Genomic DNA, 11,442 nt, shown 5'->3' with positions numbered 1-11,442 from the left:
CTGTGACCCCTTGTTCTGGAATTTGTTCTGGATTTAACTACCTTCTCTGGCAGCTCGTTCCATACACTCACCGCCCTTTGTGTGAAAATGTTACCCCTCAGATTCCTATTAAATATTTTCCCCTTCACCTTGAACCCGTGTCCTCTGGTCCTCGATTCCCCTACTCTGGGCAAGAGACTCTGCGCATCTACCCGATCTATTCCGCTCATGATGTTATACACCTGGAGAAGATCTCCCCTCATCCTCCTGCGCTCCAAGGAATAGAGACCCAGCCTACTCAACCTCTCCCTATAGCTCACACCCTCTAGTCCTGGCAACATCCTCGTAAATCTTTTCTGAACCCTTTCAAACTTGTACTATACCTTTCCAATAAGATTGTTCCCACGAACTGAACACAATATTCTAAATGCGGTCTCAGTCAGTTTTTTCTATGGTGCAAATGTTAAAGACTAGAGGTCGTACCTTAAATGTGAAAAGGGAAAAGTTTAAAGGAGATGAAGGAGACAAGTATTTTTTTTTTAACACAGAGGGTGGTGGGTGCCTGGAACGTGCTGCCAGAGGGTGGTGGTGGTGGTGGAGGCAGATACGATAGTGTTGTGTGTAAGCTTGCTTCCACGCTGTATCACTCTGTGACTCCAGCTTGAAATCTTGCACTCACCGAGTGGGACTTGCCGACTGATCCCAGGGGCACCTCCTGCTGTTCGCCAGCTGGTGGATAAAGCAGAAAGACGGATGAGCAGCGTACCTGTAGAGGACCTAAACAGGCCCTTCGGCCCACTGAGTCCGTGACCACCAGCGATCCACGCGCATTAACGCTATCCTGATTTACAGTTCCTACCGAAGCCAATTAGCCTACAAGCCTGTACCTACAAGTCTTTGGAGTGTGGGAGGAAACCGAACATCTCGGAGAAAACCCACGCCGGTCACGGGGAGAACGTGCAAACTCCGTACAGACAGCACCCGTGGTCGGGATCGGACCCGGGTCTCTGGCGCTGTGAGGCAGCAATTCGACCGCTGCGCCACCGTGCCCCCCAGACTCCAGTCAAGGGCTGTCAGTGGGGGTGGAGGGTGAGGTCTGGAGCTGCCATGGTCAGGGCGTGCATGTGTGGTGCTGCTGGCTCTTCAGCGACATCTCCAGTGATTGTCGACCTGCGCTGCTCGTGGCCGCACTTCATGCATGTCGTACTGAAGCAAGGGGCAAGATGGCGGGCCGGGGGTGGTAAGTGCATGAGATGGCGCTTGAGTCAAGCCGGCGGCATGGGCGGACTAGCGGTAGAGTTGCTGCCTCACAGCGCCAGAGACACGGGTTCGATCCCGACTACGGGTGCTGTCTGTACGGAGTTTGTACCTTCTCCCCGTGCCCGCGTGGGTTTTCTCCGGGTGCTCCAGGTTTCCTCCCACATTCCAAAGACGTGCAGGTTTGTAGGTTAATTGGCTGTGGTAAAGATTGTAAATTGTCCCCAGTGTGTGTAGGATAGTGTTAGCGTGCGGGGTGATCGCTGGTCGGCGCGGACTCGGTGGGTTAATGGGCCTGTTTCAGCGTTGTCCAACATCTCATCTCTAAATGGAATCACAAAGCCGTACAGCGTGGCAACAGGCCCTCCGGCCCAACTTGCCCACACCGACCAACATGCCCCATCCACACTAGTCGCACCAGCCTACGTTTGGCCCACATCCTTCCAAACCTAAACTATCCATCGTACCTGTCTAAGTGTTTCTGACGTGTTGCAATAGTCCCCTGCCTCAACCACCTTCTCCGGCAGCTTGTTCCATACACCCACCACCCTCTGTGTGAAGCCTAGAGTCTAAAGAAACTTCTGCATTCCTGCCGGCCTGCCCTGAATTAAATAAAGCACTCACTTGGCCTTCACCTGATCCTGTTGACTTGTCATCGTTGCAACATTTTGCCGCACGGTCCGTAAACTGGCCAGCACCTGGAGAAAGACGGCAGAGAAACAGTCCACTACAGAAATATGCATGCCACCCATTAAAGGTCAAAGGTCAAAAACTTTATTTGCCATATGTGCTTACACACATAGGAACTCTTGTGCGGTTGTTCAGAGTCAAGTCAAATTAAAAAGACACACAGAAAGACACATAATCTATAAAAACATATACTTCTCTAGAAATAAAAAAAGAAAGTGCCTAAAACCCTATATAAAGGGGAAAGTGAGAGCATTGTAACTTGCACAAACCCTATATAAAAGTGTCGATTGCATTGTAAATTGCACAGGCCCAGGAGACAATATAATATGATATAATATGATATGCTATGAGGTAGGTCAGGGCATCAGTTCATTTTGTTTTGGCCAAGAGTCTCACTGTGGCCGGGAAAAAGCTCTTAAAAAAGCGTGTTCTGTTTGTGGCAATGCTGCCCGCTCGTCTGTGCCTGAGGTTGTATGTGCAGCTTTTGTGTTTGAGCAGGGAGTGAGCTGGATGTAGTGTGTCTCTGATGATTCTCTCTGCTCTTTTTTGACAGCGCTGTGTGTAGATTGTGTCCATGGAGGGGAGTTCCGTTCTGATAATCCTCTCTGCAGTCTTTATGACTCTTTATGACTCTTTGCAGAGCCTTCCATGCATTACATGGTATTACAGTGCTACACGGTACTGAACTAACAAGGACAGCCAGCTCTCAGTAGCCACGCCGAGCTGGGTGTGAATGGCTGGCAGTTTAAATGTTCTGGATTACTTATGGAATAAAGACTCATCTTTCACTAAGTGTGTTGTCGTGGATCATTCACAAACACAAAGGTGTCCTCAAATCAAGAACCCGGGCTGTCCATGCAAGCGTCTCTCCCTCAGTGTGCCTGCCGCGGGTTAGGGAGCATTGGAAAGTGAGGGAAGGAACTGCAGACGCTGGTTTAAACCGATGACAAGACGCAAAATGCTGGAGGAACTCAGCGGGCCAGGCAGCATCTCTGGAGAGAAGGGATGGGTGGCGTGTTCCTTTCCTCCAGAGATGTTGTCTGGCCCGCTGAGTTACTTCAACATGTTGTGGCCATCATTGGAAGTGGGGCATTGGTAAGAAACATAGAAACATATACAATAGGTGGTGGAGTAGGCCATTCGGCCCTTCTAGCCAGCACCGCCATTCAATGGCTGATCATCCACAATCAGTACCCCGTTCCTGCTTTCTCCCCATATCCCTTGATTCTGTTAGCCCTAAGAGCTAAATCTAATAGCCCTGTCCCCACGGTACGAGTTCATTCCAAGAGCTCTCCCGAGTAAAAAAATTTCAAACTCGTGGTAAGCACGGAGAATGAACGTAGCGGGTACGTCGGAGCTCGGGGACGTCTCGTAACGCTAATGGCAGGTACTCGGGAAGACTCGCTAACGGCAGGTAAGCATGGGAAGACTCGTGAAGGTTTTTCAACATGTTGAAAAATGTCCACGAGAGCCCCGAGTACCGACGAGCGGCCATTACCGTAAATCTCCGAGTTCGAATCAGGGCAAACCCGGGGGAGCTCTTGGAATGAAATCGAACCGTGGGACAGGGCCATTACCCTCTCTTGAAAACATCCAGTGAATTGGCCTCCACTGCCTTCTGTGGCAGAGAATTCCAGATTCACAACTCTCTGGGTGAAAAAGTTTTTCATCATCTCAGTCCTAAATGGGCCGACCCCTTATTCTTACACTGTGTGTGACCCCTGGTTCTGGACTCCCCCAACATCGGGAACATTTTTCCTGCCTGTCAAATCCCTTTAGGATTTTATCGTATGTTTCTATAAGATACCCTCTCATCCTTTTAAATCCCAGTGAATACTAGCCCAGTCGATCCATTGTTTCGGGAATTAACCTGGTGAACCGACGCTGCACACCCTCAATAACAAGAGCAACTGTTCCTGGATGACAACCTGCCAAGATCCAATGGCCAACTGTGTGAGGTTTTGAAGAGCAACTCATGGGCGAAGGTGTCGGAACCCGTGTCCCTCCACAGTAGCAGGGAGACACTCAGATTCCAAATAGCGCGGGTGTCAGAGGTTATGGGGAGAAGGGAGGAGAATGGGGTTCGGAGAGTGACATAGATCATCATGATTGAATGGCGGGAGTAGACTTGATGGGCCGAATGGCCTAAATCTGCTCTATCCATTATGGCCAATTAGAGTCCCAGTTGCAGCAACAGTTCCCAACACCAAACCAACCCATGATCAGGTTTCTCTTCACTTGTCCCCGATCTGCCTTTGTGTCATTCTTCCATTTGCCTGCCCTTCCGAATGTCTCGTGTGGCAAGGAACTGCAGATGCTGGTTTACACTGAAGATAGACACAAAATACTGGAGTAACTCTGTGGGACCGGCAGCATCTCTGGAGAAAAGGAATGGGTAACGCTTCGAGTTGAGACCCATTTTGGGTCTGAAGAAGGGCCTCGACCTGAAACGTCACCTATTCCTTCTCTCCAGAGATGCTGCCTGTCCCGCTGAGTTACTCCAGCTTTTTGTGTCTATCTTCTTGTTAGATTTAGAAGTGTAAGATTATGGGCAGCACACACAATTATAATCCTGTACATATACACAAACGCAAAAATCTGGACTGATACTCCAGTGCTGCCTTGTAGTTTATGTTTAGTTTAGAGATACAGCGCAGAAACAGGCCCTTCGGCCCACCGAGTCCGTACCCACCAGCGATCCCCGCACACTAACATTATCCTACACACACCAGGGACAATTTACACACACACCAAGTCAATTAACCCTACAAACCAGCACGTCTTTGGAGTGTGGGAGGAAACCGAAGATCTTGGGAGAAAACACACGTGGTCACGGGGAGATCGCACAAACTCCGTACAGACAGCACCCGTGGTCGGAATCGAACCCGGGTCTCTGGCGCTGAAAGCATTGCAGGGCATGCAACTCTACCGCTGCGCCACCGTGCACCAAAAAAGAACTGCAGATGCTGCTTTACAAAAGAAAGAGAAAGCGCTGGAGGTAACACAGAGCAAGAACTCTGGAGAACATGGATAAGTGACATTTTGGGTCAGGACCCTTCTTCAAATAGGTGACATTTCGAGTCAGGGTCGTTCTTCAGTCTGAACCCAAAATGTCACGGATTCATGTCCCCCAGAGATGCTGCCTGACTCACTGAGTTACTCCTGCACATTGTGTCTTTTTTTGTAAACCAGCATCTGCAGTTCGTTTTTGTTTCTACAGAAAGGCAACACTTCTTTAGAATGAAGGAGAGGATGTTTGCATTCATGGGAGAGTCTAGGACCAGAGGGCACGGCCTCAGAATAAAAGGACGCACCTTTAGAAAGGGGATGAGGAGGAATTTCTTTAGTCAGAGGGTGGTGAATCTGTGGAATTCATTGCCACAGACGGCTGTGGAGGCCAAGTCAGTGGATATTTTTAAGGCGGAGATTGACAGATTCGCGATTAGTGCGGGTGTCAGAGATTATGGGGTTGAGAGGGAAAGGTAGATCAGCTGTGATTGATTGGCGGGGTAGACTTGATGGGCCAAATGGCCTCATTCAGCTCCTAAAACTTGTGAACCATTGTGCCCCAACCATTATCATTCCTCAGCAGCATTCATGAGCTTCGAATGTACAAAAACCGCTGTTTCCCTAACATCACACTTCAAAGTACTTCATTGGCAGCAGAGAGCATTTGGAACATTTGGAGATGATGGAAGGTGCTAATGGCTGCAAGGACCCCGCGAGGTTTAGGTCAACAGGCGAGACGGGCGGAGAAGTGAACCGGGGTAACATGCACAGGTTCGGGACGAGTCCCACACCACAGACTCGGGGATAAGACAACTGCACGTACAAGTCAATGGTTGTGTGCATGCAGGTGGTCTCAGGTAGACCGTGACCCGGACACATTGCAGATCAAGGCTTCCTGCAGGCTCGGTTACCTTTTTGAAATTAAATTCATCTGGAGATTCATCAACTTCTAAATGTATCACCGGCCAATGACTTTCCTTGGGCTTGGATTCAGGTTCAGGGTCGGGTGGAGGTTCAGGCTCCGGGCTCTGAGTCAGGACAACTTTGGGCTCTTGTTTTTTCTCGGGGGTGCGGCGGCAGCAGCAGCAGAAACGTCCAAGCATGTTCAACTTTGCTATAAAAGGCCCGCGTTTCCTAGCAACCTTCAAATGTAGGCATATGCCAATTCCGGAGCCTGCGATTGGCTTATGTGCCGGGCGTGTAGAATTATCCATTGTAGGTAGGAACAGTTGAATAAAGGAATTCCGACCAATGGCGAGGCTGATTCTACGGGGGGTACAATGGTGACACTGTGGTGGTGGGCCCGATCTCAGACAGCGATGAGAAGGCCTACCGGGAGGGGGTGGCTGATCTAGCACTCTGGTGCCAGGACAACAGCCTCCTCTTGAACATCAAAAAAACTAAGGAGCTGATCGTGGACTTTAGGAGGGCACATCATCCGAGGACGTACACTCCATTGAGGATAAATGGGGATACTGTGGATAGGGTGAACTGTTTTAAATACCTGGGAGTCCACATCTCCGAGGATATGACATGGACATCACACGCCTCAGCACTCGTGAGTAAGGCAAGGCAGCGCCTTTACCACCTCAGGCAATTGAGGAAATTCAGAGTGTCTCCGAGGATCCTCCAGTGCTTCTACGCAGCGGCGGTGGAAAGCATCTTGTCCGGGAACATTACCATCTGGTTTGGGAATTGCTCTGCCAAGGACAAGAAGGCTCTGCAGAGAGTAGTGCGTTCGGCCAAACGCACTATGGGAACTTCACTCGCCCCCCCTGCAGGAACTATACATCAGGAGGTGCAACTCCAGAGCCAACAATATCATGGGAGACCCCTTCCACCCCTGCAACGGACTGTTCCAGCTGCTACGGTCAGGCAAACGCCTCCGTTGCCATGCGGTGAGAACGGAGAGGTTGAGAAGGAGTTTCTTCCCAGAGGCCATTCGGACTGTAAACTCCTATCTCACCAGGGACTAACTCTACTGAACGTTTTTCCTTCCGCCCATAATATTTAATATGTAAAATAATATGTGATACTGTTTGCAGTTTGTTTGGTTGTTTGTCTTTTTGCACAAAGTCCGCGAGCATTGCCACTTTCATTTCACTGCACATCTCGTATGTGTATGTGACAAATAAACTTGACTTGACTTGACATAGATGATTCTGACACTGGTGTAACATGGCATAGTCGGATCGGGCAGCAGAGAGGGGAGGCCGTAAGGTCCTCCAGCACGACTGCGATGGCCAATGTGGCCACGGTTCACGCACCTCCAATCTACGATTCATCTTCATTCCAAGTCTCCGAATCTTCGCTCAAAATCGTGGACTCTCATCGCAGAAGATAGTCATCATGGCGTCATTTTTTTGGGTGCTAAATCCCTCCCACTATACCTGCTACATAAGAGTCCTACAGATGCTGCCCGACCTGCTGAGTTACTCCAGCACTTTGTGTCCAACTCTGACATGCCTGCCTGCCCTCGCCACCATTCTGAAGGAGAGCAAAACATGTCTTCCTCGATGTTTTTGTCTCAAAGCTGATCCTCGGGGCAAGATTAGAGAGTGGCGCGGTGGCGCGCCGGTAGAGTTGCACCCTCACAGCGCCAGAGACCCGGGTTCGATCCTGACTATGGCGGCTGTCTGTACGGAGTTTGCACGTTCTCCCTGTGGCCCTACCTGCTCCGATTTCATCCCGCATTTCAAAGACGGGTTTGTAGGTTAAATGGCTTCTGTAAATTCTCCCTAGTGTGTAGGATGTGAAGCTGGGATAACATAGAACTAGTGTACGGGTGATTGTTGGTCGGCACGGACTTTGTGGGCCGAACGGCCTGTTTCCATGCTATATCTCTAAACCAACCTAAGCTAAGTTTCCATTGTTTTCGACTGTTTGGAATGCGGGATGAAACCGGAGCATGTAGGGCAACAGGGAGAACGTGCAAACTCCGTATAGACAGCCATGACGTTCTCCCCGTGACCACTTGGGTTTCTCCCGGATGCTCCGGTTTTCTCCCACACTCCAAAGACGTACAGGTTTGTGGGTTAATTGGCTTTGGTAAAATTGTAAATTGTCCCTAGTGTGTGTAGGATAGTGCTAGTGTGCGAGGTGATCACTGGTCGGTGCCGACTCGATGGGCAGAAGGGCGTTACTTTAGGAAGGAGATGAGGAGCAATTTCTTTAGTCAGAGGGTGGTGAATCAGTGGAACTCATTGTCACAGACGGCTGTGGAGGTCAAGTCAGTGGATATTTTTAAGGCAGAGATAGATAGATTCTTGATTAGTAATGGGCCTGTCACACTTAGGCGGTTTTTCAGCGGACTGACGGCGACTGTCAGAGTGGAACACACACACGCACGCACACGCACGCACACACACGCGCACGCGCACACGTACGCACACGCACACACGCACGCGCACACACGCACGCGCACACACGCACGCGCACACACACGCACACACACACACACACACACACACACACACACACACACACACACACACACACACACACACACACACACACACACACACACATCACTTCCTTCACCAGCCCGTGTGAATTGTAGACAGCGCTCCCCCCGCTTGCCCTGTCTAAAAAATTCACACGGAGCAAAGCCAAGGTGACACAGACACACACCGCGATGAACAGGAAGGTTGGCGCTGTAATGAAGATGGCTAACGCACAGTGTACGGTAAGTCCTTTAAAAGATGGGGGGAGGGGAAGGGGGGCGAAGGAGTGGCGACAATGTTTAAGAAGCCAGAGATACACGGCTGTGATGCTCGGCGGGCATTTAACGGTTCCTTGGTTCTAAAACTACTGCTTACCTTTTTCCCCCCAATGAGCCAATTAAATTCACAGGTCAGCACCGGCTACAACCTATGAGAACCTTCGACCTCCTGGCGACCCACCTACGGCTCGGGAATTCTCGCTACTCTCCGTGGCGGCTTCATTCTAGTCGCCGCTAATGTTTCAACATGATGAAAAATTCACGCCGACTATGATGAGGCCGCGACTAGTTCCCAGGATGCGGGAACTCCTCGCGACCATGAAGGCGACTCCCCGGCAACCACCCGCGAACAGGTGGCTGCAACATAGTCTCCTGCAGTCGCCTAAAAAGTTGCCTAAATGGGACAGGCCCATAAGGGTGTTCGGGGTTATGGGGAGAAGGCAGGAGAATGGGGTTGAGAGCGAAAGATAGAACAGCCATGGTTGGATGTTGTGCGGAGTGGACTTGATTGGCCGAATTTGCCTTTTACAGCCCTGTCCCACTGTACGAGTTCATTCAAGAGTTCTCCCCGAGTTCTCCCCTGATTCGAACTCGGAGATTTACGGTAATGGCCGCTCGTGGTGTACTCTGGGCTCTCGTGGACAATTTTTCAACATTTGAAAAATCTTCACGAGTCTTCCCGAGCTTACCGCATTTCCCGAGGACCTGCCGTTAGCGTTACGAGCCGCTAGGAGACGTCCCCGAGCTCCGACGTACCCTCTACGTGCTTACCAAGAACGCAGCCGCCCGACTCATCACCCACACCAAATCCTGGCATCACATCACTCCAGTCCTCAAACAACTTCACTGGCTTCCCATCTCCCACCGGATCAACTACAAAATCCTGATCCTCACCTACAAAGCCCTCCACCATCTGGCCCCCCCCATATCTCACTGACCTCCTCTCCCCCTACCAACCCTCACGGTCCCTCAGATCCACATCAGCCGGTCTCCTCTCCATCCACAAGTCCAACCTCAGCAGTTTTGGGGACAGAGCCTTCTCCAGGGCAGCTCCCAGGCTCTGGAACTCCCTCCCCCAACTGATCCGCAATTCCGTGTCCCTCACCATCTTCCAGTCCCGCCTCAAGACCCATCTCTTCACCTCTGCCTATCCTTAGCCCCACGTCCCCCTCCCTTTTCATCTGTGCATTAATTGCCTCATATTGTGTTTTGTATTGAATTCTGTCTTTACTTTGTGTACTAGTCATGTCTCTACTATTTATTTCATTCCCCTTACATGTTTTTCCTCTACATGCTCAATTTTTGTAAGGTGTCCTTGAGACTCTTGAAAGGCACCCATAAATAAAATTTATTATTATTATTATTACCATTTTTTAAAACTCGGGAGATCTCTTGAAAGAACTCGTACAGTGGGACAGGGCTTTCATTGTGCTCCTATCACATGAAGTATAAGCAGGGAGACAAGTTGTTCTACTTACCTGAGCAAATGGAGTCACAATCATGTCTTCTGTGTGACTGAGTAGAAAAAGAGTCAGAGTTAGAACACAAGTCCCCCACACAATAAATACAGTGCAAACTTACAATGTACCAGATACTCGAGAGACTCAGCGGGTGAGGCAGCATCTATGGAGCGAAGGAATAGGTGACGTTTCGGGTCGAGACCCGGAAGGGTCTCGACCCGAAACGTCACCTATTCCTTCGCTCCATAGATGCAGCCTCTCCCGCTGAGTTTCCAGAAGGGTCTTGACCCGAAACGTCACCTATTCCTTCGCTCCATAGATGCTGCCTCACCCGCTGAGTTTCTCCAGCATTTTTGTCTGCCTTCGATTTTCCAGCATCTGCAGTTCCATCTCAAACATGTACCAGATACTCAATCCACAAAGACAACTCACTGAGATCCAGGATGGCAGAAGATTTATGGAATCTATTTATTTATTTATTTGTGGAATTCCCTGCCACAGAGGGCAGTGGAGGCCAAGTCACTGGATGGATTTAAGAGAGAGTTAGATAGAGCTCTCGGGGCTAGTGGAGTCAAGGGATATGGGGAGAAGGCAGGCACGGGTTATTGATTGGGGACGATCAGCCATGATCACAACGAATGGCGGTGCAGGCTCGAAGGGCCGAATGGCCTCCTCCTGCACCTATTTTCTATGTTTCTAAGAAGTGAATACATAGAAACATAGAAAATAGGTGCAGGAGTAGAGGCCATTCGGCCCTTCGAGCCTGCACCGCGACTCAATATGATCATGGCTGATCATCCAACTCAGTATCCTGTACCTGCCTTCTCTCCATACCCCTTGATCCCTTTAGCCGCAAGGGCCACATCTAAAACCCTCTTAAATATAGCCAATGAACTGGCCTCAACTACCTTCTGTGGCAGAGAATTCCAGAGATTCACCACTCTCTGTGTGAAAAATGTTTTTCTCATCTCGGTCCTAAAAGATTTCCCCCTTATCCTTAAACTGTGACCCCTTGTCCTGGACTTCCCCAACATCGGGAACAATCTTCCTGCATCTAGCCTGTCCAACTCCTTACTCCTCCACATCCATTGGGACGACAGATGGCACAATGGGCTAAGTGTTCGGCTGGCGACCAGAAGGTGGCCGGTTCGAATCCCGCTTGGAGTGCATACTGTCGTTGTGTCCTTGGGCAAGACACTTCACCCACCTTTGCCTGTGTGTGAATGTGTGTGAGTGATTGGTGGTGGTCGGAGGGGCCGTAGGCGCAGATTGGCAGCCACGCTTCCGTCAGTCTGCCCCAGGGCAGCTGTGGCTACAGAAGTAGCT

The 11,442-nt window shown here is 50.2% G+C and overlaps 1 protein-coding gene across 4 annotated transcripts in view; it reads right to left on the bottom strand.

The window, feature by feature from the left end:
• Positions 1-11,442, bottom strand: part of LOC116989647 (cAMP-specific 3',5'-cyclic phosphodiesterase 4C-like) — a 76,080-nt gene that overhangs the window by 22,849 nt on the left and 41,789 nt on the right. For 2 of the 4 annotated variants that reach the window (XM_033047217.1, XM_033047220.1), the window contains 3 exons: positions 10,135-10,171; positions 1,861-1,934; positions 659-708 (listed from right to left, as the gene is read on the bottom strand). In XM_033047217.1, coding sequence (XP_032903108.1) covers positions 659-708; positions 1,861-1,934; positions 10,135-10,171 — 161 coding nt within the window. Of the gene's footprint in view, positions 1-658; positions 717-1,860; positions 1,935-10,134; positions 10,172-11,442 lie in introns of all 4 variants that reach the window. The other 2 variants (XM_033047216.1, XM_033047219.1) reach the window with 1 other exon arrangement.

The sequence above is a fragment of the Amblyraja radiata genome, chromosome 29 (assembly GCF_010909765.2).
Source record: "Amblyraja radiata isolate CabotCenter1 chromosome 29, sAmbRad1.1.pri, whole genome shotgun sequence".
NCBI classification, from domain to species: Eukaryota; Metazoa; Chordata; class Chondrichthyes; order Rajiformes; family Rajidae; genus Amblyraja; species Amblyraja radiata.
The sequence above is the reverse complement of the archived record's forward strand: the minus strand, read 5'-3'. Positions and strand labels throughout refer to the sequence as shown.